General features: G+C 37.8%; 5 protein-coding genes across 8 annotated transcripts in view; 2 read left to right on the forward strand and 3 right to left on the reverse strand.

Moving 5' to 3' along the window:
• Positions 1-1,484: 1,484 nt before the first annotated feature.
• LOC128864529 (uncharacterized) lies at positions 1,485-6,296 on the reverse strand. 2 transcript variants are annotated; one of them, XM_054104231.1, is made up of 4 exons: positions 6,012-6,296; positions 5,403-5,932; positions 4,644-5,341; positions 1,485-1,710 (listed from the first exon to the last, which is right to left on the reverse strand). In XM_054104231.1, the coding sequence occupies exons 2-4, from the start codon at positions 5,908-5,910 to the stop codon at positions 1,636-1,638; spliced, it is 1,281 nt and encodes a 426-aa protein (XP_053960206.1). In that variant the 5' UTR covers positions 5,911-5,932; positions 6,012-6,296; the 3' UTR covers positions 1,485-1,635. The 2 variants fall into 2 exon arrangements, with proteins under 2 accessions (XP_053960206.1, XP_053960207.1); XM_054104232.1 differs by having other exon boundaries at positions 6,008-6,296.
• A 1,679-nt stretch (positions 6,297-7,975) lies between these two features.
• LOC128863806 (acetyl-CoA acetyltransferase, mitochondrial) lies at positions 7,976-9,786 on the forward strand. Its single transcript, XM_054103162.1, has 3 exons — positions 7,976-8,150; positions 8,214-9,364; positions 9,465-9,786. The coding sequence occupies exons 1-3, from the start codon at positions 8,124-8,126 to the stop codon at positions 9,754-9,756; spliced, it is 1,470 nt and encodes a 489-aa protein (XP_053959137.1). The 5' UTR covers positions 7,976-8,123; the 3' UTR covers positions 9,757-9,786.
• Positions 9,787-9,963: 177 nt separating this feature from the next.
• On the forward strand, positions 9,964-10,926 carry LOC128863808 (prefoldin subunit 1). The gene is made up of 3 exons (XM_054103165.1): positions 9,964-10,150; positions 10,253-10,395; positions 10,585-10,926. Exons 1-3 carry the CDS (start codon positions 10,121-10,123, stop codon positions 10,790-10,792), a joined length of 381 nt encoding a protein of 126 aa, XP_053959140.1. The 5' UTR covers positions 9,964-10,120; the 3' UTR covers positions 10,793-10,926.
• Positions 10,887-12,176, reverse strand: LOC128863807 (protein-lysine N-methyltransferase CG9154). Of its 2 annotated transcripts, XM_054103163.1 has the most exons (4): positions 11,898-12,176; positions 11,592-11,809; positions 11,368-11,533; positions 10,887-11,309 (listed from the first exon to the last, which is right to left on the reverse strand). In XM_054103163.1, the coding sequence occupies exons 2-4, from the start codon at positions 11,733-11,735 to the stop codon at positions 10,951-10,953; spliced, it is 669 nt and encodes a 222-aa protein (XP_053959138.1). In that variant the 5' UTR covers positions 11,736-11,809; positions 11,898-12,176; the 3' UTR covers positions 10,887-10,950. The 2 variants fall into 2 exon arrangements, with proteins under 2 accessions (XP_053959138.1, XP_053959139.1); XM_054103164.1 differs by lacking the exon at positions 11,898-12,176 and having other exon boundaries at positions 11,592-11,883.
• Positions 12,177-23,011: 10,835 nt separating this feature from the next.
• The window catches only part of LOC128863772 (stathmin), a 60,368-nt gene continuing 56,019 nt past the window's right edge, over positions 23,012-27,360 (reverse strand). For both annotated transcript variants that reach the window (XM_054103111.1, XM_054103110.1), the window contains one exon: positions 23,012-23,247. In XM_054103111.1, coding sequence (XP_053959086.1) covers positions 23,158-23,247 — 90 coding nt within the window. In that variant the 3' untranslated portion in view covers positions 23,012-23,157. The remainder of the gene's footprint in view (positions 23,248-27,360) is intronic.

Raw genomic sequence — 27,360 nt, forward strand, 5'->3', positions numbered from 1 at the left:
CAGCCAGACTTAACCTACCTTTCAATACCATCTTTAGAAGCTGTGAAAGTCTCTTCCACTATTTATGCGAATGTCCAGGTTTAGTTAGAGCAAGACTTCGCTCTTACAGAAAATTAATGAAATCCCAGACGTAGAGATAAAAAGTTTGCTGTTGTACCTAGATCTAACGAAATGGATCTGACTTAAAAAAAAAAATTAGCGCTGCTCGCTAATTACGAATATTTCCGCAAGAACGCTCAACCACAACAACAACAACAGCAACATAAGATGGTGACTTACGTAGGCAGTTAACAAGGATATTCGGCCGGAAATCACATTAAAATAGCAGCAAGAGTAATAAGTCCTGTTAAAGCCTACTAGACCAATAATTCCTTGAAGATGAAAGCTAGGTTGGCCTGACTGGCTGTCTATCCGTGATTTCATGTCCGCAGCGATGTCATTGTATACCGTATTTAATCATGCTCAGGCATCTCTATTCGAAGACTTTCATCGTAGCTTATATTCCAAAGTTCCAGTACGAGTATTGCGTGATAGTAGAGTAGCTGCGTGATATGGAGTGAAACAATATCCCGTCAGTACTTCAATCAATATTTTACATTCCCTCCTTGGGAGTGATAAAATAAAGTGGGTTGTTTTCCTGTTGCAAGTTCATAGCATTATTTTGGCAATCTTGTGTGAGGTCGAGACTTTCCATATATACTATTCTTCCAGAGTTAGTTCCTAGTCTATTTCCGGCTTCAAAACTGAGAGTGTGAGATATATGTTCGTCGTACTTATCCATGGCAAACGGGTGCCTGCCTTAGCAAGCTCGTCAATTCCCTTACTTCCTCCTACTCCCTCGTGATCTGGTGCCCAGTAAATTGTCACCTGCCTCACACAGCTCGTCCATTTTGGATCTACAGTGTTGCATTCACTCCGAGCTGGTCATTACAGCCATTATTGCTTTAATAGCGGCTTGACTATCGATGAAGATGTGTGTGCGAATGTTGAAGGGAGTAAATTTCAACGCTAATTCAGCTGCTTTGGTTACAGCATAGAGCTCAGCTTCAAATATGCTGCAGTGATTAGGTAGTCTGAAAGAATTTTGAAGATCAAACTGCGGGCAGAAGACAGCCGCTCCTACTCCTTCCGTCATCTGGATCCACCTGTAAAGAAATTGTATGCGTGGTACTCGGATTCTTAAACCTTCTGCCAGCCATTCAGTTCTATTACAAAACCAGGCCTCTTGCCAAAGTTTACTTGTGGAATACGGCTAAGTGCCGTGGTTTATTGCTCTCAGAGACTCCAGCCCAGTTTATCACATATCTCTACATTACTGCTATGAGTCTGCTTGTTCTTGTTGTCGTTGTTGTATTTTTAAACATTACGTGAGTGGTGAAACTGCTAAGTAGAGCCCAGACAATTTAATGATTGGTCTACTGTTCTAAACTTACGAAATTCAAATATTTTGTTGCCATTTTTTTTATAAAAGATAATGAGTCAATTTATTTTACACAGGTGGTTACGCTTAAAACAACTATTACAGTTGGGTAAAATAAATAATAAAATACATATTTAAAATGTACGACCAAACTAAAGGAAACATTCGAAAATATATGAACAAAATTATAAAATTTTTCCATCCAATCAAGAATCTTATCTATCCCACTCAACCCATTGGCCATTAAATACAATATTCAATGTATCCTTTGCAGCAAGGTACCGTGGGTCCTGAAAAAATATTAAAATTGAGTACACTTTCTTTACATTCTTATATAATTTGTGTGTCTGTTTGCGATTTTTGGTTTAGTGAAATATTGAATGTTGAGTTTTTCTATGCATTCGAGCACTGTGCTTTTGAGCTTTTGAGGATATAGGAACGAAGTCATTCAAGCTATCAAAATTCGTTTATGCCTTTACGTGGTTTGACTCAAAGCTCGAGGGCAGGGTGGGCGGAGGTGTATATTCCGAACATCTGGGGATCTCCTTCAGTTATCGGCTCCCCGACTACTGTAGTGTCTTTCAGGCTAAACTGATACAGTGTGATCCGATATCCGGAAATGATATCTACATTTTCACTGACAGCCAAGTGTCGACAAAGTCCCTCACAAAACAGTCGACAACCTCCAAGGTAGCCATGCAATGCCGCACATCTCTTAACGAGATGGCTGAGTCATTTCACCTAAAGGTAACATGGGTTTCTGACCATCGCTACATTGCGGGTAACTGTAGAGCCGATGAACTAGCGAGACTCGGCACTAAATTGTCTGATGAGTACATAGATAATGACATAGGGATACCCTTACAAACATGTAAGCTACTTATCCTTGAAGAAATTGTAAAGAAAGCAAACGAAAGATGGCGTAATGAACCCACCTGCAAAATCGCCCGTCAAATGTGGGCGACTCTAAATGCTAAACGCACAGAATCTCTGCTAAGCCAAAATAAACACAGTCTTAGCACATTGATCTCAGTCATAACGGGGCACTGCCTAATAGGTAGACACGCCCAAAGGATGGGTGTGCAAACACATGACTTCTGTAAAATTTGTCTAGATGAGGACGAGGAAGAGACAATCTCGCACCTACTGTGCCACTGCCCTGCTCTATACAGCCGCAGGCTTACTATTCGGGGTAGACAATTTTTTAATGAGTTAGAAGACCTCAGCTCTACAGAATTCAGAGATATTTTAAAATTTTTGAAAAGCACCAACTGGTTTTAGGTGAGATAGGGACAAGCTCTCCACGCGGCATCACAATGGGCTATGAGCCTGAGTGTGTCCCACAGGACAACCGCTTCAACCTAACCTAACCTTTACGTGGCTTGGAATGATATTTGGCACCATGGCTATAGAATCCTAATTCGAATGATTTGATATTTAAAACTATGATCGCCATGGCAGAGTGTACTTTAGCGTGGCATATCTACTACAAAGCCCTATTTTCGGCGTAAATAATCATACTTCATATCATAAAATAACGAAAAAGAGAGCGCAAAATAACGTCAGAACAAGAATGATACCTTTACCCGACAGTCGGTTGTACACCACCGCAACGACCTGTATTTTTATCCTCATAATTACTTGTCACTCCAAGAATGGTGGAGAGAATTCAGAAGGTGTGGTTATTGTTGTTGTAGCAGTACATTAAGACCTTCCAGTGGGGTATAGTCACCAATAGTCATCGTCTAACTCATCTGTTTTGATGAGTTAGGCTCCGAGGGAAAGGGGTGTTAGATGAGAGAGTTTACTAAGACATGTGAATAGGTGGTTAGCATCGTGCGGGATACCTTCACATGCTGAATATACCATATATTCATACGTCAGGGTCAATTCTTGATAGGTTGGAGTTTAACCCGCTACTATAATATGTAATTGTGTCAAAGCTACACGGGTCTCAAGCGAGCAACCGAAGCTCTTTGTCTGCGATGGGTGGTAGTTGAGTTCCGGTGACCACATTCGAGGGCCAAGAGATCTTAGGAAAGTGGCAAGGAACTCCCGATAAATGTGGTTTAATATCTATTTGTATACTGTCCGATCCAGCAGTTGGAGGCGCATCTGGTCCTGAATCTCGTCATTATAGTCGAAGAGATATTTCCTGACTCGCCTGGGAGGTTGCTCAGCCTGTAGCCGGTGCCTGCACGGGTGATTCCTGCAGTAGCACCCAAGAAGGAATTGCTTGCTGAACAACTTTATCTGCTCGTTAACCGGGAGCTTGGAGGCCTTGTTGTGAAGGGAAAACATCAGGAGGCATTCCGTGGCTGTGCTGATAGCAGAATTGTGGCAGGTGTTCACCTTGGTATTCTATCATCCTTAACAATTTTGACGCAGTTCCTATTCAGTGGGCTTCAAATGCGGGATCAACCGAATGGTATTCACAAACCTGCTATAATTCTTTAATTATTCTTGCACTAAGATCTAATTTTTAATAAAAAGTTGAGAGCTTCGATTTCCAAAAAAAAATAAAAAATATATAAACTTTTCCAGAACCGAAGATGGACACGTTGGCCTTACTGTGAAAAAAAAATTAACCGATATCTTCTTTTTCTTGATTGGCGCGATAACCGCTTAACCGATTGTGGCTGAGTTAAACAAAATGTTATATCTTGTGCTAACTGGCTCCACTTGAGGACACCAAGTGAAGTCAAGTCCTTCTTCACCTGATCTATCTAACGCAGAGGAGGACTTCATAATCCTCGGCTACCACCAGCTGGTACCTCATCGAATGCTTTCAGAGTCGGAGCGTTTGTATCCATTCGGACGAGATGACTCAGTGAACGAAGTCGCTGGTTCTTTATTCGCTGCGCTATGTCTATGTCGCCGTAAAGCTCATACAGCTCACTGCTCCATCGCCTACAATACTCGTTGTCGTCAACGTGCAAAGGTCCAAAAATCTTTCGTAGAATCTTCACCGATATTAACAGTGTTAATTTGCAGGAACAACAGCGCTTGGTCAGTTAAAATCTGACATTGGAAAGGGAACACTTAATTGTTTTATCGATACCACGTTCTCAGTCGTTCCCACGCCAGTCCGGTCTACTCTACCGACGCGACCCGGTTTTATATACGGACCAAGGGTTTCCCTCCCCCAAATGTTTAATTCTGTGGTGTTTGCTTTTGTTGCTGTACAGCAATAAAAACGTTTCTTTCACTTGTTTCAACTGACCTTTGTGATGCCACGACGAATATTCGTCTTTTGCAAATTCAATACAAAATTCACTTTCACCGCTCGTTTTTCCAACACCCCAATCAACTCGAATATAAATGCCTCAGTGATGTAGGCTTTGAAGAATAATTGCACAAACTGTAGCTTCGGACATTTCTTCAATAGCGTCAGCACATCCTTTGGCGTTAAGGCATCTGGTTTATAGAGATTAAGGCAAGTAAGTTTGCGTAGATTCTCAAAGCCATCAATGCAGCCAGGTGTGAACTCGAAATCACCATCACAAGCCAGTTTTTTCAACTCACGAAATTGCGTAAGCATAAATGTCGCATCTACTGTCACCTGCTGCTGAGTATTCAAGAAAATCACTTGCATATGATGCGCTCGATGGTTACGCAAATCGACGAGAAATCGGCGTACACAGCCGTATGCGAAAATCTTCGTCAATTTGGGTAAACGTGCGAGCGACTCATAGCGTCGATGTTCCGGCAAGGTCACACGCAATTTATCCAAATTGAGGCAATAGCGGCCGAGTTCGGGGAAAATCGGCACAAGATTAGTATTCGAGTAGGGCTGGTAAATGTCGAGTATGCAAAGGGACTTAGCGCGTTTGAAGACATGCACTAAGTTAATCGGGTCCAAATTTTTACAATCGGACAAATAAAGAGCGCGTAAATTCGTCAGATTGTGAAGACCATTGCCTTAAATGAAAAGTTGTATTAACAATTAAAAATATATGTATAAAAACTTAACAATTCATACCACTGATTTCATTATTCTTGGATAAATCGAGTATGATTAAATTCGAAAGCATCGAGATCATCTCCACATCCTTGTCGGATAGTTTACAGTTTTGTAAATATAACTCCACCAGATATTTGGCACTTGCAAACAACTGAAACACTTGAAATGTCACACGAACCCCTTGAAAGACAACGCGACGCAAGAGTTCACAATTTCTAGTTATGCCCATGAGAAACTTCTTTGCTCGCAAATTATTCACGCACGGCGTGTTGGCGCGCAACTCATGAATTAGGGGGCCCACGAGTTTTGCGAAGTTTTCAATATCTTTAACCGACATTGGCCAAAGATTCTCCATTTTGTATGATGTATAACGTGGCGCATCACGCACCTCGAATATCTTGCGGAAGCGTTTGCAGGTAAAAGCCAATTGCACCCGATCGATTGGCTCCAATTTTCCCCAAATCCCCATTATGGCATTGTCATCCAGGCGAAGTAAATTCCTACGCTTCACCGTAATATGTGGCATGTCTTCAATGCCTTCAAGGGGGCTGCATATACATACGCATATGAAATAAGTCGTAGAGAGAACTGAAACAATTTCCAAAATAGCCATATATACATACTTACATGTGCAAACAGTTTGGTGAAAACTGCGTTGCCGAAATTTGAAATCAAAGTGGAGTGCGAATACGTCTCAATATTCGACCGACGTTGAATTGGATAAGCCAAACAGATATGTAATTGTACATCAAAACACAGGAAATAAGAATTTTTCAAAATATTTTTTGTATTGTTTTCACATAGAATTTACGAATTCACTGGATATTTCAATAGAAAATGTCTAGAGAATGTAAATATCTGCATATGTATGTATGTATTCTCAAGTAGCTGTGTATGTGAGGAAAAAAAGTTTCTTAAGTAATATTAGGTTTGTTCATGTAAAAATTCTAAAGTAACTTGCAATTAACTCAATCTCCGAGAATTCGCTCACAAAGAGAAAAATGGCAAAAAAAAGTACAAAAACGCCAAACCAGTAACAATTTGTCACCAAAATAATTGTACTCAGGCGCTTCATATCGTGTGAAATACTAGTCCGGGAGCCAGGGGTCATTTTGACCTCATCATTTCATGCCGACTGATTTTAATACTGAAGGTAGACGCCATTCAATGGATGACGAAACCAACCGTCAGCTGCTCCAGTAGCGGTGGGTACGTGCGTGGGATGGTGCGAAACGTGTGGGAAATTTTTTTTTAACAATTCATTTAATTGTTTTAATTTCATTCATAAAATTTTTTTGTGTATTGTCGACATTTAGTAGAAAAAAAAAATAGTCAGCTGCGCCGTAGAGGGGGGAAATACATCAGCTGAACAGGCGAACTTGTAAAATAAATTAAAAAGTAAAACTAATATACTTTATGTCGATTGAAATTTTTTTACATAGTCTTGGACACATATGAAATTATAATAATGATGGTCAGCTGCGTTTATAGCGGTGGGAAGACCGTCAGCCGAAGCAAGAATGTATCATTGCGTTCAGCTGACATATTTTTCCCCCTCTACGGCGCAGAAAATTTCAGCTGGTATAAAATGAGTTGGTAGAAATTTTTTTTTCGTCACGTTTCGTACCCTCCCACAATCACACCCACCGCGGGTGCGCCAGCTGACGTTCACTTTCGTTATTCATGAAAGCTAAATCACAAGTATAGTCAAGAATTTAACGGTATAAAAACGCAGTCCAAAATCGACCCCTGACTCCCGGACTATACGAAAATACTCTAAGTGGTAGTATCGAAGTTCAAATCGGTGTTAGGCAAGGATGTGTGTTATCTCCATTCTTGTTCAACCTGGTCCTGGACCTAGCAATGCGACAAGCGGGTTCGGTCAGCAGGGCCATTTCCTGGGGTTTATGCGGCCGGCTTGAAGACCAAGACTATGCGGACGACATTTGTTTACTGTCGCACAAATACTCAGATGCATCAGCTAAACTACAAGCGGTATGCCATGCAGTAGCACAAACAGGTCTAAAACTTAACATAGCAAAGACCAAAGTAATGAGAGGAAATGGATTGGACACACATTGCGCAAACCACAGGATGGCATAGCAAGGACAGCGCTTGACGGGAACAGCTTTAAACAAACGAAATTATAACTTGTTTATTAAGGCTCTATGTTTCATCTAAGAACTATGGAAAAACATACGAATTTTTTTTTTCAGTTAAGCCACTTCGTATTAAATTAGAAAAATATTAAAGAAATAAAATGCAAAATAACGAGCTTAACATCACATGATTTTATTTTGCCAACAGGGCTCCTTGATGGAAGTAATTTTTTTGCAGTTAAAGTTCAAATTAACCAAATATATGCATTTGGTATTGAACGAGTTGGAGAGAAAATCAATTAAGGCTACCATTGGATCGACGTCTTTTCCGGCAGTCAAAACCTTCGAGTTATTATATTATATATGTCGGCTAGCAGTTTTTGCTGCTACTTCTTAAGCACTGACTGAATGAGCACACATTTAATTTTGTGTAAATGAATGATTCAATAATTGAATCATGATGTAAGTGCAGATAGGAAATATTTTAACAGAACTTTTAAAAATTCAAAATTAACATCCAGGACATAAAAATTTCATAGACTTCCGTAAATGCAATCTTTTACAAAACATCATCGCTGATTGAGAAATCACAACGTGAATTAAGCTGCTCTGAAGAAGAAGAACCGAGTAAACAACAAGAATGCACAGATTTCGTCGAAAATTGGTGGTAACTGGGAAAATTAGTTTACGAACTTGTGTATTTCAAACTGAATTGTGATGACATTTCTAGAAAGAATTACATTCCATTGTGGCACGGTGCCTTTCCGATTTCCGTCGCAATGATTCCAACGCTGTGATGATTGCGTCAGCAGTACGTACACCTATTACCGGCTTCACTGGACAACATCTGCCATTCCCTGCAACTCAATTGGGCGCTGTGGCTATTGATGCTGCACTTAAACAATCCGCGGTACCTCCTAATGCCGTGCAACAAGTATACTTTGGTAATGTCTTAACGGCCGGCACTGGTCAAGCGCCAGCGCGTCAAGCCACACTTTTAGCCGGTTTGTCAAAGCATGTGTGCTGCACAACGGTGAGTGCGTCCAGTGTAACGGGAATGAAATCAATTATGTTTGCCTCTCAGGCAGTCAAATTAGGACTGGCAGATGCGGCAATAGCTGGTGGCATGGAATGCTTGTCAAATGTACCCTATTATATGCCACGCACTTGTCTTCACTTGGGAGATGTGCTTATGCAAGATGGGTTGGTTGCAGATGGTATGATACAAAACCCAGACAAAAGTCAAAATATGGCCTTAGGCATAACCAAAGACGAATGCATGAAGTATATAAAAGAATCATATGTGCGTATGCGCAGAGCTTATAGCGTTGGTTTGTTCGATTCAGAACTTGTGCCATTACGGGTAATGCAAGCATCACGATTGCCAATTATTGTGACCGAAGATGATCTGCGCCCATTGCCTGATACATTGGCGGAGCAAGAGAACAACTACGGTTCCATTTGGGGTGATGGTGCAGCTGCTTTAGTGCTAACTACAAACGAAATGGCGAGGCAGTGGAATTTGAAACCCTTAGCCAGGATAATAGGGTACAATGAATCAAAAACAAATGAAATTTTAATGGCACCTGCTTTGGCCATAAAACGACTACTAGAACAAGTTAGCTGTACAAAAGATGATATTTCGCTATGGGAAATCGATGACTGTGTTTCTGCGATGCCTTTGGCTGCAATGAAAGAGTTGGAATTGAATCCGGAAAAAGTGAATGCACATGGTGGTGCTATGTGCATGGGTAATCCAATAGCAATGTCAGGCGCGCGTTTAGTAACACACTTATCACATGCTCTACAACCCGGTCAAATAGGCTGTGCGGCAATAACGGATGGAAACGGAAGTGCAGCAGCACTTTTATTACAGAAAATGTAGGTTTAAACATGATCCAATTATAGAATAATTATAAAATAATTGAATCATGAGTTTAAAAATATCATTTTTCATTTTATTTTTTTTTTTTAATTTCAGCTCATACAATACGGAGCACGCCAAAAACAAGTTACCTGTACTGACCTTATATACCAAGGATGACTGCACACTGTGTGACGAACTGGTTACAGAGCTGGAAATGTATTTCGATGGTCAATATACGTTAGAAAAGGTTGATATTACACAAAAGGATAATCTCCGTTTTCTAAGATTGTACCGTCACGATATACCAGTGCTCTTCCTAAACGGACAATTTCTCTGTATGCACAAGCTAAATGTAAAATTGCTAGGTCGTAAAATGGAAAAGTTGGGGATGAAGTGTAAATTCTAGAAATATATGCAACAATACATTTACTTAACATTGGCTTCGCGTTTAAAAAATAACTGTAGAATTAAACTCCACCAGTAACTGAAAATGTTAAATAAAACTTCATCAAATATTTGCATCATCTGCACTTACAATTGCTGGAAAAACGGGTCACCCCTTACAATATGACATCCCTTGCTCTATATATAGAGCCATTCACAGTGCGTCTATCGCGAATGTTGACAGCAGAAAGGGAGAAATGTCATTTGTGCTTTTTTAGTGTATGAAAGGAATAAAATTTGCAGGTGGAGCAATTTGTACTAAAATAGCACAATTTAATAAATAAAACTCTGCACAGACAAAGCTTAACAGAAACAACGACTTTAAAATGGCTCAGATGGATATGGAATTAAAGAAGGTATGCATTTCTTAGCTCAATTGTTAAGCAACTTACCATTCAAGGAGCGGTGCTTGCTTCTGCTGCTAACTGTGATTCACTAAATAATTGCTTCCATTCCAGGCATTTACCGAAATGCAAATTAACAAAATCGAGACTACCAAAAAAATGAATATGATCGATATGAAGTGCAGTATGGTGAAAAATGGGAAACAAAAATATGAACTAACCGAAAAGGGCACGAGCGATCTGAATGATGACACAAGGTTTGGCAAAATCATAATGTAGAATGCCATTAAATGCATTAATGTAATCATGCTGCAAAAGTGATGCACAGTCTCAAACTTTGTTTGGCTTCTTGCATCAGAGAAGTTCTAATAAAAGCGCATCCGATTCACATGAATGCATTTAGCCTGTCAGCCAGTTTTTGTTACTAACTTTTTTTTTTGTTCCAGAGTCTACCTTTCCGTGGGGCGCATGTTTGTCCTAACCGATGTAGATCATATGCGTACTGATCTCAAGAGTAAGCAGGAGAAGTGTGATAAGGCCATTGAGCTGCTCAATAAAAAGAAGGAATTCTTAGTGAAGTCGTTGAAAGATCAAGAAGATGGCTTGCGCGAATTGGTGCAGCAACGCAAGGAAGCTGATGCAGCGTCAAAGTGAATAAATGTTTAAATTAAGATCGCCTAGTTTATCTGTAAATTTTTGCAAGCACTTTTTCCCCCGATAATATTTCTCACCGATTGAAAAATTTCAATCAGTGTATAAATAAATTAAATTTATTTTTATTAAACTTATTTTATACTACTTATATTTCTAAATTATGTATGCACGTAATTGTCAAGTTCGAAATTCGCATACGAAACAAACTCGTTGCCCAAGTTACGTTCATGCGCTGGCTCGAAGGAACACTTTTTCAGCTGTAAACTTTGTGTGAGCCATGGCTCTACAATGGCGCCCGAGCAAAATATTATTTTTGTACTCGATTTCTGCAATTTTTTTATGATTTTAGAGATTTTCATAATACATTCTTCAGATAGAAATGGTGGGTCGGCTACAATAATATCGAATGTGTCCTTATATTCTTCCAAGTATCCATTTTCGTCTGCGCTGTTAAAATCATAAAACACAAAATCGTCGCCATAGACTGAGAAGCGCTTATCGAACTCGAAGATTTTCACTAAACGAATGAAAAGAGTGGTAAGTTTTAACAAACGAATTTACAAGTCTACAATTACCATTTCCGTGCACTTGCTTTACTGTGCCGTATAGTGATGGGCAGGAGAGTAGTGCTATGCGGTAACTCAGCTTGTCTGCCTTACTTTCCTGTTCCGCCAGCAGTTTTCTTATTACATTTCCAAGCGCTTGTTTCGTTGATTCGCTGTACCAAAACTGACTCAATTGCTGAAAATATTGAAATATAGGTCGTGAATACTACTAGGTATTAATCCCTGCAGCATACCCAATCTTCCTCGAACATTGCTTCTGTGCCGGCTTGATTTTCTATCCGATCTAACTCTTCGCGTTCGCGTTGTGCCTTCTCTTGCAGAAAATCATTGAGTATTTGTAATGTATCCGCAGGTAACGTTAATTCCTCCTCGTCCATTGTCTATTTGAATTATTTAAACGATAAGCACTAAAAGTTAAGTTTCTATTTGCGAAAACAGCGCGTGTTTTAACCTAAAAAAGTTCGTTTTTTGTTTTGATTACAAATCGCAATACATTTCATTGTGAATGAACAGTGTTGCTGTAATGGGCAGTTACCCACCAATGAAAATTGAAAGAATCTGCCATCTTTTTGCAAGAAAAATTTCGGTTTATTTACGTTAAAACCTTCCAGATGTTATTTAAATTGATATTCCAAACGTATTCTTCCTGTGATTTGGATTTAATAGGACATTTTGATCAGCTGTGTTTAAAGGAACTTAATTGTAATCAAATATTTGTACGTTTTCTTCCTTTAACATCTATTTTTTCACTATTTTCCCGACAAAGCGCAATTTATTCTCTTTATTCTATTCTGAAGCCGGAATAAATAAATAAATGCAGTCAATGTTTCATATAAATGGAAATCCATTAGCCTTAACATAGAAATTTGCAACAGGGTGATTTTTCGTAAGCCGCGTCAGCTGATAGCTTTGTTTTAGACAAGGTGGCTTACATGGTATGCTCTTATTGAAAATGAATGAAGTAGATATAACTATCAAATTTCCTTATTATAAATGGTTTTCCAATAACAGGTGTTATTTTGAATAGCCCGCTATTTCGGTAGATGTCACTTTTGAGGCTGTCATTTTTGGATATTTGACAAGTAGAAACTACGCCAGTAATAAAAATGGAACGATACACGCTCAAATAACGCATTGAAATTATTAAAATTTACTATAAAAATGGTGAAATTTGGGCCGAAACAGTTCGTAAAACTCGAACATTTTTGGGCCTTCGTGAAGCACCTTGTCGGACCGCAATACAGAAATTGGTGAACGAATTCGAGGTGTTGGGACAAGTTAGTGATATGAAGAATAAAACCCGTGCATGTCGCTCAAAAACAGCCGAAAATATTGCTGTTGTATCCGAAAGTGGCCGAAGAACCCCAGGTTTGTCCATTCCTCGTCGTTCTTTGGAATTAGGTATTCCACAAACATCTTTACACCGCATTTTGCATAAATATTTCGGTCTTAAGGCTTATAAAGTCCAGTTAACACAAGAACTCAAGCCGGCCGATCATCAACAACGTCGTGTCTTTGCTGATTGGGTCGTTGAAATGCATGAAAATGATCCGGAATTCCATCGAAAATTCATCTTGAGTGATGGGGCCAATTTCCGCCTCGGCGGCTTCGTCAACAAGCAAAATTGTCGGATCTGAGGCTCAGAAAATCCAAGAGTTATTGTTGAAAGGCCTCTCTATCCTCAACGTGTGACTGTTGGGTGTGGTTTATGGTCCGGCGGAGTCATTGGACCTTACTTTTTAGAAAATGAAGCTGGAGCAACAGTTACGGTGAATGGATTGCGTTATCGAAAGATGATTAACGATTTTTTATAGCCGGAATTGGATTGTATTGATCTGGACAACGTTTATTTTCAACAAGACGGCGCTACGTGCCCCGCAAGCATCGAAACCATTGATCTTTTATCAAAATAACACATCTTATTGGAAAACTCTTTAGAATAGAAACTTATTATTTGTAGCCCTCCGTTGGGCACCTTTTTTAAAACCTTCGGTTGGGCAGCCGGGTCTGGCATTTTTCTGTTCGAGGATTCTTTAGGAAGCTACTTGGAAGCTTAAGTTGTTAGGTAAGGTTAGGTTGACCTGGTTGGCTGAAGCCATCACATAGACCTATTGGTCCTTAGTACTACCATATGGAGCTAGACCCTTACGTTTCCTTGTAGGAGGCTTCTTGTAATAAGCCTGCGTCTTTTGCGAATCTAAGTAAGCTCTGAAGCTCTAACCCCGAGCGACATTCTAACCTCTCACAATGTAAAGCTCCTAAACATTTCATTCGGGTTCTATCTAATGCAGGACAAGCACAGAGTAGGTGTTCAACAGTTTCCCTCTCTTCTTGTGAGTCCCATCTTGTATGCGTGTGCCGCTAACAAATTGTGGCCTGTCAGCATACCTACGATAGTTCTGCTTTCCTTTCTAGACAGGGCTAGTACGAATCTGGCGTATTTGTCTGCATTCTGTGTACACATGATTTTCGCGGTTTCGCAAGTGGCTAGATTATTCCACCTCCTGTTTATCCGTGTTTTCATGTCCGCATTGATGTCTTTGTATATCCTATTTGATGCTTTCAGTATGTCGTTTTCTTGTTCGAATTGTATGTAAACAACGCTTTTGGCAATCTCATCTACAATTTCGTTTTCTGCATTGCCCTTATGTCCGGGTGCCCAATAGACGTGCAACCGTCTGTCTGCGGCTAGTCTCTCTATGGCCTCCTTGGTCCTAAGAACGTTTTTAGATGAAATTTCTTATGAGTTTATTGCCTTATTGTCGCTTGACTGTCAACGTATTCATTTATGTTGGAGTTGCTCGATGCTGTTCTTAGTGCTACTTCTACAGCCTTTCCTACCGCAAAGACTTCTGCTAGAATTCTGCAATGGTGAGGGAGCTTAATTGACCGCCTGATGTCCAGCTATGCGCAATAAATCTCTGCTGAAATCGTTAGCTATAATAGAAATATTTGTCCTAAATTCACGTCCAAAGTCGAAAGCTAGTCTGGTCAGACTCGGGTGCCCAACGGAGGGATATACATATATATATATATATATTAGGCCGGGTCGATTTGTGAGGAGGCAAAAAAATCGCCCATTGCTCTGTGAAAATCATATTCTAGGGATCAAAATAAGAAACTTTGCCGAAGGAACCATACCTCTAAAACGAATTCTGATGTCCCCCCAATTTGGGTTGAACTTTTTAGTTTCTTTTCTCATGTAAAGGCCAAAAATGGTGATATTTTGAAATGATTGTATGGGGAACCCCCCAGGGGAGTTCCAGGGGGTGTGCCACTGGCATGGGTGGATCGGCCGTCCAAAGTTAGTGGGGGTCGGTCATACATTTGGACTCGATTGGATTTTTAAATCGACCCGCCCTAATATATATATATATATAATTGGCGCGTACACCCTTTTTTGGTGTTTGGCCGAGCTCCTCCTCCCATTTGTGGTGTGCGTCTCAAGCCGACTCCGAACGGCAGATATTTTTCATGGCAGAAATACAATCGGAGGTTTGCCATTGCCTGCCGAGAGGCGACCGCTAATAAAAAATGTTTTTCTTAATTTTGGTGTTTCACTGAGATTCGAACCTACGTTCTCTCTGTGAATTCCGAATAGTAGTCACGCAAGAAAAGTTTCGACGCTGTATTTATTTCTGCAAAAATAATCGTATTGGAAAAGCGATTTTTTTTCTTTCTAACAGATATTGAATTATCTTTACATTTTATTGCAAAATATACCCTAATATAATCGTTTTAAACTTAAAAGTTGATGAAAAGAAAAATGGTGGGTAATGTGGCCCAGAGTATTCGGGTAAAGTGGGCCACTAGATAAAATCACCAAAAACAATATTAAGAGTTAATAATAAGCCAATGAATTTATTGATACATATATTTTTTTATTTTAATTAATGACCTTCTTGGTTGACTATTTGAAAAAAAAAACTATTAAACTTAGTTAAATCCACATTCTGTATATCAGATGGTGGAAATTTGTGTTTAGCATACTCTTGCTCAAGTAAATCGAAAAACATCTTTACATTTTCTTTTGTGAAGCCATTGCTCTATTAAAAGACGTTCCCGTTGGAGAACGAAAATTAAGCTAATTTTTTGAGCCTGCGCAGGAATCCACGCAGCCAGGCTTTCCCTGCAAATGGCTTAAGGACCGAAAATTTGTTTGACATTTTGGCAATTCTGTCAATTGAAACGCCAGGGAACGAATGGCCGCAAAGTCTTGATTCCATTTCTAATGTATATTTTCCAAGGTCTTTTCCTGTGGCTTCGTCCAGTATTGGCTTACGTCTAAGTGAAAAGTTTAAAAGCAGGTTAGGGGATGCATTACTCCTTGCCATTCTTTGCAATGTAAAACGCGGCACAACAAAAGTCTTTGATGCAAAAAGTAATGACCATCTCCTCATTCCTAACAGCTACAATGGCTTTTTTCTTTTTTCATTTTTGGCATGTCTAAATATGTGTAATTGGGAAATACATAACAGGAAAATTAACGAGAATTAGGAAAACACTAAGGGAGTAATGTGGGCTTCTAGTTCACAATACCCGACGCTGATTATCTCGCATTTTTTAATGCGGTAAGAAACTCTTTTTAAATTATTTCAACAAAAGTTTGTAATACTTTTTTCTTGTAAGTGGTACAGTAGCTAATGCTAAAAAGAGTTTCTTACCGTATTAAAAAATGAAGAATAGTTTAATAATTTTATCTGAACTTTTACACTCTAAAAATAATCACTTGCTAAAAAATACCATTAATATTACACGCCACTGAAAAACAAATCTGTTAGTTTTATGCGTGCACTTATGACTTGTTGCTTTTATTGACAGAACGCAAGTGTTGGTTACATTCGAAACAAGTTTAAAATTAATGTGCTTTCTTATTAATACTTATGTTCGACAATTCGAACATGAACAGATGCATTGCTAGGGTTGCTTTTATAAAGTAGCATTTCAACAGCCCTCCTCAATGCAGATGTTCTTACAAAATTATTTGTACATTACTTAAGGCTTAACAATTCCAAAAATTCATTGTGTTTCTTTTTTGACAAATTCTTCCTTAATATATCTGCTATCATTTCATTAGTTGATACATATTCTAATTTAATGTCGCCTCTCTCAACAATATTTCTCACGAAGTGATATCTAATGTCAATGTGTTTCGTCCTTGCATGATGCACAGGGTTCCTTGCAAGGTGTTGAGCACTGAGGTTGTCTCCAAATAACACAGTTGGTGTGTTCGCATCGCCACAACCAATTTCGATGATAATACGTCGCAGGTGTAACACCTCCTTTGCTGCAGATGACATAGATAAATATTCCGCCTCGGTACTACTTAAGGCGACGCAGTCCTGTTTTTCCGACTTCCAGGATATCGGACCACCAGCCAGAAGGAACACATAGCCGGTATAAGACCTGCGGTCAACTCTATCACCACCCCAATCCGCGTCAGCATACCCTTTCAATGGTTGCTTGCATGCACGATAATGTAACTTCATATCGGTCGTAGCTGCTAAATACCGTAACACATGGATAATACCTGCCATATGTTCACTATGCGGATCTTTATTACGCTGCGCCAATTTCGATACTGAGTGAAAGATGTCTGGTCTCGTAGATAACGCTAGCCACATCAGCGCCCCAATTATAGACTGATAAGACGTTCCGTCAACCCTCTTACAGTTTTCGCTGTCACACGCGACCTGGAAACCTGCGTCCAGTGGTGTCGATGCCGGTCTGCACGATTCGATACGATGCTGTCGCAACAAATCTTTGATGTACTGTGATTGTCCAACCGATATATCACCCAGTTCTCCATCTCGCTCAATCTGCATGCCCAAAAACATCTGTACTGAACCTTTGTCAACGCACTCAAACTTTTCGCATATGTTACTTTTGACTTTCATTATAACTTCTTTTGACTGGCACGCTAGAAGGAGATCATCTACATATACAAGTATTAGGCAAAGATTACCTTCTACATCTTTCTTATAAAGACATCGCTCGCTCTCGCACTGAATGAAACCCAGATCACGCAACGTCGCATCCAGCTTGGAATTCCATTCTCTACCACTTTGCTTTAGACCGTAAATCGCTTTATTTAACCGCAAAACCTTTTGCTGATTATTACCGCTGCAATACCCTTTTGGCTGCTTCATATAAACGACATCGTTAAGCTCACTATTGAGATACGCTGTGCACACATCCATCTGATGTATATACATTTTCAGCTCTACCGCTAACGCTAATAATAATCGTACCGTTTCGAAACGACACACCGGAGAAAAAGTGTCTTCATAATTTACGCCAAACTTCTGCGAACAGCCTTTCGCCACCAAACGCGCCTTATAACGATCAACGTTGCCGTGTTTGTCTCTTTTGATGCTAAACACCCATTTGCAGCCGATTACCGATTGCCCCTTAGGCACATCTACCAATGACCAAGTCTGATTTGAAGTGAGAGCCTGGTGCTCCCTGTCCATCGCCTTTTTCCAGATATCCGCTTGCTTACCAGCCATTGCTGCTTCATATGTTTCTGGTACTTCGATTTCATTCGTGCCCATAGCATTCAATACGTTAAATTTCTTCTTGGGACGACCTGGCATACCTGTCCGAACCAGCATCGGCCTTCCTGGTCCACGCTTCACCTGCTGCTCATCAGCACTTAGAAATTCGTCATTTTCACTGCTGATTTCTCTAACACCATCATCGCTGTCATTCGCGTCACTCTCACAGCTGCTGTCTTTTTCATTAACTACTTCCCTTGTGTCACCAGATTTGTTGTTGTTGTTATTGGCTTCTATCTGAACTTGCCGCTTGCACTCAAAATCAAACATTATTCCGTTACTACCAGATCCTTCAACGCAACTTGCCTCATCGAACAACACATCCCGCTTTTCGACTACTTGCCGCAACTCTGCATCATACAGCCTATATGCCTTTGACACCAAAGAATATCCAACCATTACATACTGCTTGCCTTTTTGTTGGAATTTCTTATGATGCGTTTTGTCCAACGCCACCGCCACCGAACCAAATACTTTTAAGTGCTGCACTGATGGTTTCCTGCCATACCACGCCTCGTAAGGCGTTTCATTACTAAGCGCTCTGGTCGGCGCACGATTGCGCAAATACGCTGCCGTCGCTACCGCTTCTGCCCACAACGAATCGGGCATACCCGAATGCACCAGCAAACTTCTGGACATTTCAACCAACGTGCGGTTGGCCCTTTCCGCTACCCCGTTTTGCTGCGGAGTGTAGGGAACTGACAATTGACGTATAATGCCTCGACTCTCGAAAAAATCGTTCAACTGTTTATTTATATATTCACCGCCGTTGTCGCTTCTTACCGCCTTAATACGATTACCCGTTTGTCGCTCAACCATAGTACAAAATGCGACAAATTTGTTGAACACCTCAGCTTTCGATTTTATAAAATAGACAAATATCCTTCTTGACATATCGTCTATGAATGTCAGAAAATATTTTGATCCACCTAGCGATGGTGTATCAAAAGGCCCACATACATCCGTATGCACCAAATCTAGCAAATTCTTTGATCTATGCTCATTCGTATTTGGAAACGGTTGTGTATGAATTTTGCATAACATACATGTCCTACATACTGGCTTTTCCGAGAAACTTATTTTTTCCATCCCATGAACTAAAGATTTGTGTGCAAGTTCGTTCAAGCTGGTATAATTTAAGTGCCCATACCTATTATGCCATATGATTGCTTGCTTTTGCATGGCACCAAAACAACTGCTGCGCTTACCTTCAAACATGAACAAGTTGTTGCTTTGTTTGAGTCGTAAGATATCATCACCGTTCTTTGTCACCGTTGCATATTTTTTGCTGAAGTTTACTGCGCAACCCATTTCGACGGCACGGCCAACTGATATAAAATTGCCTCTCATACAAGGAACGTACAAAACATCTTTCAATGTTAAATCACACATGCCAGTTTGTATTTTAACATCGCCTTTACCCTCGGCACGAATGCTGTTGTCACCTGCCAATGCGATCGATTCTGTATGATTCACGAAGTTCGAAAACAACGTACGGTCACAACACATATGCGCAGTCGCACCACTGTCTAAGCACCATTTTCCTCTGCCGAACGTGTCGAAGTCTGTTGCACCTAAAGCAGTGAACGAACATTGTTGTTGACGCTTCTTCGCTGAATCTTCTTTCGTTGAATTCACGAACTTGTTTGATTTCGGACAATTGCTTTTTATGTGGCCCTTCTGCCCACAACCATAGCAAGTAACATTTTTGAAATTAACGTTTCTCTTTTCTCTGTCGCTACCCTGCGTCGACTTCGCTGCAAATGCTTGCCGCATATTGATTTCGTTTGAATTTGAATTCGTCGAACTACGCATTTTGCTAGAATTTTCTCGAACCATAAATGCTTGCACGGTACTTTCGGTGTTTTCCACACTACTAGAATTACGACGTTCTCCTTCTTCTATTAACTTTATCTTTATAGCACTAAGCTTGGGTAATTCGTCACGAGATTCTAATGCTACAACCAAATTCTCGAAGGATTTTGGCAAGCTTGCAAGAAGCATTATCACGAAAAATTCTTCTTGGAGACCAACTCCTATTTCTTCTAGCTTTTCAGCCAATGATGTAAACTTACACACATATTCTTGAACGCACTCACCATCTTTCATACGCATTCCAAGTAAACGCTTAAATAAAGTTACTTTGCGTACAGGTCCCTTTGGCCTATGAATATCACGAAGAGTATTCCATGCCTCGCTGGACGTCTTACAGTTCTTTACATACGCTATCTGCATCGGTGTTATGCTCAATATAATTGTCGCTGTGGCCTTTTCGTCTTTGACCTTCCATGCTACCACATTCTTGTCTTCTTCAGCTGCTTCTGGACATGGTGTTACCCCCGACGCTACTGACCATAGTTCCTGATGAACTAGCACACTCTTTAGCTGTATACTCCAAGAGTCATAGTTGGATTCGTCCAACTTCTCAATGTTAAAAAGCGAAGAACTCATCTTGACACTTGATTTAACAATACACTTTACTTGGATTCCAGGAATTTGTACCTGGGCCCATAACCTGTTAGTTTTATGCGTGCACTTATGACTTGTTGCTTTTATTGACAGAACGCAAGTGTTGGTTACATTCGAAACAAGTTTAAAATTAATGTGCTTTCTTATTAATACTTATGTTCGACAATTCGAACATGAACAGATGCATTGCTAGGGTTGCTTTTATAAAGTAGCATTTCAACAAAATCGACTTCACTTCACAAAATATTTTGATCAACTGCTCATTAGTAAAGAGTCCAATTTAAAAGGCGAGCAGGATAAAACATCCGTTATATGAATTTTTAAGTTCATAAGAAATCTTTCTAGTGCATTTTCGTTATTATGAAAAATACAGACGTTGACCACATTACCCGAATAGCGCACAATACCCGATTTTGCTCTACGATTTGTAAACGTTGTTGAAGTATAAATCTTTCCATGATAAAATGTCAAAGAATACTGAAAAAATTATGTAGTTATTTAGTTTGACAGTAGCCATGCGTGATCTGTCAAAAAAGACCTATTGGAAAAAGGCATTTTTCTGTTCACTCTTAATTATGGGCGAAAATGCCTATGCTTTTAAATGAAACAAATTAATTTTATAATTTTTATAATTTTATTAATTTTTTTTTCGCTTTTCACAATGTTTAATGTTTTTTTAATACAAGCAGGTTATATTGGTTTGGGGTTTTAAATGTTAATTTATTATTTACTTTCATTTTTCTTTTTTTGTTTTTTTATTTGCTTAAAAAAGAACACATACAAAAAGTATTTTGTGTTTTACTTGCAAGTTTGAAATAAAAAAATTTTGACAACTTAAAGTAATACATTAATACATCATATAATTAATAAATTAATAATTAAAGTGATACGAAAATGCGAATGTTGCAAAGTGATGGTAACGAAGCAATGAGCTTTCGCTTTTTTCTAAGCATTATCGCTCTCTCAAAAAATTTATTTATTAATCGACAAGTACACAACAAACCATTTCCAAAGAGCGATACAAAAGGGCAATAGCTTAAATTTAATGGAAATACTAAATTTTAATATATTTTTATGCGAATACAACAAATAGCCCATTTTTTAAATGTTTACAATTTTTTATTACATTTTCGTTTTAAGTGAATCTGAATACCGGTGAATGGATAGTTTTAGGTGTTTAACGTTTTTTTAGGTTGATTTTCTTAAAGCGTGAATTGGTGAAGCACAAACGCAAATGAGGTTATGAAAAAGCCTTCAATATTAAATTATTCAAAAGTTCAGAAAACAATTTTTCTTTCCACACGCGTCGCTTCTCTTCATCCACCATATAACGATTTTCTTCAGAATTTACGATTTTTTGTTTTACAAAGATTATATGTGTTGTTAGGTTTTCCTTGCAAAATTACAAATACAATACATGGTGTTACATAGACAAATATGCCGAAGAGTTTTGCAGCAAACCCATATTCATTATGCAAGTCGTTAGAAAAACATTTAAACCCCAAGTACATTTATTTATTTCCTTCTACTTCTCCTTCGATCTCTATTTAGTTACAAAAAATCCCTTCGTTTCGCCGACTTCGATTGGCTTCAACACCGTTTCACACGTTTCCTTCAAGAAATGTCAAATTTTGTAGCTGTTTGTTTGTTATTTTTGTTTCCTTTTTTTAGCTGTTGTTGCTTTTATTGCGATTATATTTAATTAAGTAGAGAGAGTATTGTTGAATATCTGAAAAAGAGCGCTTGCGCCACTTGTGTGTGTGTGTGTGGTGTATGTGTTCGTGTTTGCTTACAAATCATTCTATAATTTTTTTTTGTGTTTTCTCTTTATTTTTTTAATACGAAATATACTTATAAAATGTGAATCAATTAAAATCCATGAATCAGTAAAATAAATCAGTTAATTAATATAATAATAATAATAGTAAAAATATAAATATAAATGTAATTTTAATTTATAATCGATAGTAATAATGAGAATAATAATGAGAATATATATTTTAATGCGTTTAATGCTTATGCTTTCGCTTCATTTTTCATTTTTCTTCGAATAGTTGTGTTTTTGTGTATGCTTTGCTGCAGATCATTCATTTTTTATATTATTCATAAATTTATAATTATTAAGTGTTGTTATTATTGGTTTTCTGCGGAGTTTGCATTTTTCGAGTGTTGAGTTACAGATCTTTGCAGTTGTTGTTGTTGTTGTTTCGGTATCGTTTTTAATTATTACATATTTTTGTTTTATTTTTATTTTTATTTTTTTCTATATGCAAGAGTGATGTGAAAACGCTTCTTTAAATAATTTGTATGGCTCTTTAATTTTTATTACTTCTTTTTGTAGTTATCCTCGTTTCTTTTATATATTTTAAATATCATTTATGTAAGTTGTGCAACGTCTGGCTTCGTTTCGACCTTTGACCTATGCTTTAGTTGTTTTTGAAATACATATTACTGAAATACATATACATAAGTAAGTGTTGTTGTTTTGAAGCTACCAAAAGTTGTTTAATGCTCATATGCTCGATTGCACTTCTAGCGCTGCTCCCAAGGCGGGTCCTCCCTTTCTCTCTCGCACATACCCTTTTCTTTTTCTTTAGCAAAGCTCCTCTTAACCATTTTGTTTTTACGTTTCTAAATTCAGTGTTGTTGTTGCTGCTATTTTATTTTGCTCTTAATCTGGTTGTATTTGTTTATTGTTTTCTATGTAGTATGTATGTGTGCTGTTTTTGTTTTTATAAATATTATTGTTGCTATAGTTGTTCATGTTGACGCTCTAACCAGATGAGGCAATAGCTGTGTTGGTATCATCACAAATCGTCTGCTGTGCCGCCTTGTTTTGGCGCACCAATTCAGCGCGACGTTCCTGAAGAGAGAGCAGTAAACGAGGGAAATTTTAGAGGAATTAATATGAGTTAAATATAATAAAATAATAGTTGTACACGTAAAGACAGTGCTTGTTTAACATGTACATATGTATGCACATACATATGTATTAGGTGAACAAACTTATTCTCCAACAACAAAAACGTAAAGTGAAATAAATGAATGCAAAATTAAGTATAAAATAAATAAAATACATTAAACAAATAAATATATAAGTTAAAAAAATAAAATAAATTCGATTTAATTAAATAAAAAACTACGCAAAATAGAATAAAATAAATTAAAATTGAAATAAAACAAAATAAAATGAAATAAGATAAATTAAATAAAAAGTTAATTAAATTATAATTATAATATTCAAAAAATTAGAGAAACTAGCTTAAAATCAAAATATAATAAAGTAAAAGGAAAATAAAATTAAGTACAATAAAATTTTAAAAAATATAATAAATTAAAATCAAATAAAACGAAATACACAAAAAAAAACAATGAAAAATAAAATACATTAAATAAGAAAAATTAAATTATAATTATTATTAAAAATTAAACAAAATATAACAAAATAAATTAAAATAAAAATGAAGTATAATAAAATAAAATTAAGTAAAATAAATTGAAATAAAATAAATCAAATGAATTTAAATAAAAAAATTAGAACTAAATAAAATAAAAAAATACATTAAAAAACTAAAATAGACTAAATTAAAATAAATAAAATAAAATAAAATAAAATAAAATAAAAATAAAATAGACCTTCTGCGCTGCTCAGGTTTGCTAAAACCGTTGACATCCTAGGTGATGTCTAATTTAAATCTTAATAAAGGTCAGGGCAATACCCATCTGGTATTGCTAGGGACCAAAAGGTCTGTGCGTGGCTTAATGCCAGCCGGGTTAACCTAACCTAACCTATAGGCCGTAATAACTCATTTAACAACTATTGGAGATTAAAACTGACGAACTTCAGTCGGGTCTTAGTGGAGGACAATTAATAATTTAAAAGTTTTAAATGGTCTTAAATCGGTTGAAATTGATTTTTTTTTTTAATTATGGATGTTTTAGTCGAACAGTTTTTCGGCAATTTGAGATCAAACCCAAAATGATCCAACCTAAAAAAAATTTTAATAAGTATTTCAAATTCGACTATTTAATTATGTGTCTGCAACTTGTTGATATTAAAAAAAAATAAATTTACATATGCATGTTTTTTTTTTCTTATTCACTCCTCTCGGGAGCATAGGGCCTGGACAAGACTCAGTATTGCGTTGGTTTCGTTAATATCTATTTTGCTTTGTGGCAGGGTAGGTGATTTTAGCCTGCCGCTACCTATGTATGTGTGTAAACAGAAAATGTTTGAATTCTTGAGTGCAATTAGAGCTAATTTAGGCCATCCTTTCATTGAAATTATTAGGTAATGTTAAATCTTGTAATTCAGTTCTTTTGACATTAGTCTTCTGTGCTTTTCCTCTGCTTGATGCCCACACTCGCATTTTCTGTTTCCTACTTTCATCAGTTTCCTTTCAGGTGCAGACACGAAAATTTTTGAATTAGATTTACCGATATCTTTTCAAAATTCACACAAATGCGAATTTACGGGGTTTTTTACGCGAAACAGGAACAACTGTCATGAGAACTTAAAAACAGTACGTTGAGACAGAGCAAAAGTTTGTTCAACTTAAATTTTGTGTTTACATTCAATATATGCATGTTTGTATGAATGTATTGTATGTGTCTTAATTAAATTGCTAATATCTAATATAATAATTTCTCAGCTGAAGTTTTAACTAGAAACACAGTTGAAAACAAAATCTCTAATATGTTAAAAAGGTATTCACGAAACTAATAAATTGTTTATTTCATTTACAAACTCATATGGAGAAATCAGGCTTCAGATAGGAGTAACTATTCCTTTGTAACGGTAAAAACAACATGCAAATTTCCAATAGATGCTGAAGTTTTGGCAGTTACTTGATTATGCATTTTTATCATATTTTTCGAATCGACCAATTCCAGAGGTATTTATCCTTTTCTATGGTGAAACTTAAACTCTTATTTGGTATTGAATTATATTCACCTTTTGAAACCCAACCCACATTCATTCTAAAACAAGTTTTACTAAAATTAAAAAAAAATCTTATAAAATTCTGAGGTTTTTATAATACAAAATTTTGAGAAGATAGCCGCTTTGTTTCTTTTTCTTTAACTCAGTTCTAAAAAAAAATTGCCCACCCACAAATTATGACCTGTCAATAAGGTGAATTTCAATGCCTGGTATTCGTTCATAAGCTGATATTGCAGCAGAATCCCAAATGATAAAATTCATTTAGATATTTGCCTTCATCTTAATTAATAATTAGGAATAACATTATCCAAGACGTCAATAGGGCATGGAGGGATGAAGACACCTGTGCAACAGCTAAGTTACTAGGCCGCAAATAAATAAGAAAAAAAAGGAACTGCTTAGGCTTTCAAGAGAGGATATCGCGAAGGTCGTGGCTTGTATAACGCGTCACGGCTATTTGGCAGGCATTCCTTGAGAAAAGGATTTTTCTCCTAAGAATACTAGTAGAAATTGTAGAGATGAGGAAGAAATTATATTATTATTATTATAAAACGGCTATTTGTGCACTGCAACTTAAAAAGATATATTGTGAGGCCATGTAGCCTACTCAAAAAGTTGTAGGCTATTATTGTAATAAATCCTAAAACTGCTACAGGCTTAATTTCTACTAGGATGTTTGCATCTATAAGCCTGTTTCTCAGGTAATTTAGTCTGCGTCGTGCCACTGGGCAGTCGCATAGAACGTGTTCTGCTTTTTACCATGTCTTGAAATTCTTGGGGAATTCTAGTTTTCTTTCCATCTTGTCACAGAAGAGGAGGAAATGTGTAATGGTCCAGCCTTAGCTAAAATAAGAGCACGTTTTCTGTGAAAATATGTTTTCAATTCTCTTTTATGGAACTAGCGTGGGCCATATTACTTTGTAACTAGTAAAAAGTTTTCTCATTCACAAAATATACGATTTTAGGTAGGTAGGTAGGTGGTTAAGTGTCAGTCTGGCACTCCTGAAGACACTCCAATATAAGACCTCCAACAGGCAGATATCTACAGCCAGCCAGGGCTGTTGATATAATAGAGAAGGTTGATGGTAGGTTGGAGCACCACCCCAGGCTGTCGAAGAAAGAAGCATTTACAGAGAAAATGCTCTACAGTCTCCTTCTCTGAAAGGTCCCCACAGTTTCTGCCTGCAATGGTGGTTAAATGGTAACCCTAGCTTTTCCGCGTGTGTGCCGATCGTCCAGTGATCGGTAAACACAGCTACGAGTTTGGAAATTTAATGGCGACGAGTCCCAAGGACTTTCTGAGACCTTGGTATATCGTATTGAGGCCAAAGGGTTTTCGAAATAGCACATGAAGAAATGGAGGCCCACCTTTTCTGCGCTTTCCTGAGAAACAATTTGTGCAGTTCCCCTTTAACAACTGTCAGGCGGATGCCAATGACCGGGTAGGAGGTCTCTGAGAACAATTCAGTCCCCTTCCGGGCAAGCTCATCAGCAATATCATTTCCCTCTATGTTCGTAAGTGCTGGAACCCAGATCAGAGAAATGTTACCTGCACACCCAAGAGATTTGATCTCCTCCTTACAGGAGTTTACTAATTTCGTTCTGCACCATGGCGTCGTCAGAGCCTTGAGAAAATGTTAATATCTCCCTCGCTCCCGCGTTCCCTAAGCATTTTACATGCCTGCAGGATCGCAAATACTTCTGTTTGAAGAACACTAGCAAGGTTCGGCAGTTTAAAGTAGATAGATAAATTGGCTGATTTAGAGAAAATCCCTGCTCCGACTCACGATTCCATCTTGGAACCGTCAGTGAAGACAGAGGTGCAAGCTTCGGTGCAGATTTTCCCTTCGATCCAATCCTGCCTATTTGCTAACTGCCTGAAAATGCTACCATATACGATCTTACTTTGAATTGAATATTATGGCCTTATTAATTAATATTTATGTATGTTTTTCAAATTCTTTACAATGATATTTCCATATAATTTTTTTTTTTATTTTTTTTTGTTTTTTTTTATTTTTTTTATTTTTTTTT

This window comes from Anastrepha ludens, chromosome 5 (assembly GCF_028408465.1).
Source record: "Anastrepha ludens isolate Willacy chromosome 5, idAnaLude1.1, whole genome shotgun sequence".
NCBI classification, from domain to species: domain Eukaryota; kingdom Metazoa; phylum Arthropoda; class Insecta; order Diptera; family Tephritidae; genus Anastrepha; species Anastrepha ludens.

What these genes read in the sequence shown, in the direction of transcription:
- LOC128864529 (XM_054104231.1), bottom strand. Translation starts at nt 5,910, where the DNA reads ATGCCACATATTACGGTGAAGCGTAGGAATTTACTTCGCCTGGATGAC. An exon ending in CAAGAATAATGAAATCAGTG is followed by an intron (nt 5,342 to 5,402) that starts GTATGAATTGTT and finishes TTTTCATTTAAG; the next exon opens with GCAATGGTCTTCACAATCTG. An exon ending in TTCGTCGTGGCATCACAAAG is followed by an intron (nt 1,711 to 4,643) that starts GTCAGTTGAAAC and finishes ATATTTTTTCAG; the next exon opens with GACCCACGGTACCTTGCTGC.
- LOC128863806 (XM_054103162.1), top strand. Translation starts at nt 8,124, where the DNA reads ATGCACAGATTTCGTCGAAAATTGGTG. An exon ending in GATTTCGTCGAAAATTGGTG is followed by an intron (nt 8,151 to 8,213) that starts GTAACTGGGAAA and finishes TGACATTTCTAG; the next exon opens with AAAGAATTACATTCCATTGT. An exon ending in GCACTTTTATTACAGAAAAT is followed by an intron (nt 9,365 to 9,464) that starts GTAGGTTTAAAC and finishes TTTTAATTTCAG; the next exon opens with CTCATACAATACGGAGCACG.
- LOC128863808 (XM_054103165.1), top strand. Translation starts at nt 10,121, where the DNA reads ATGGCTCAGATGGATATGGAATTAAAGAAG. An exon ending in TGGATATGGAATTAAAGAAG is followed by an intron (nt 10,151 to 10,252) that starts GTATGCATTTCT and finishes CTTCCATTCCAG; the next exon opens with GCATTTACCGAAATGCAAAT. An exon ending in GATCTGAATGATGACACAAG is followed by an intron (nt 10,396 to 10,584) that starts GTTTGGCAAAAT and finishes TTTTTGTTCCAG; the next exon opens with AGTCTACCTTTCCGTGGGGC.
- LOC128863807 (XM_054103163.1), bottom strand. Translation starts at nt 11,735, where the DNA reads ATGGACGAGGAGGAATTAACGTTACCTGCGGATACATTACAAATACTC. An exon ending in CAATGTTCGAGGAAGATTGG is followed by an intron (nt 11,534 to 11,591) that starts GTATGCTGCAGG and finishes CAATATTTTCAG; the next exon opens with CAATTGAGTCAGTTTTGGTA. An exon ending in AAAGCAAGTGCACGGAAATG is followed by an intron (nt 11,310 to 11,367) that starts GTAATTGTAGAC and finishes TCATTCGTTTAG; the next exon opens with TGAAAATCTTCGAGTTCGAT.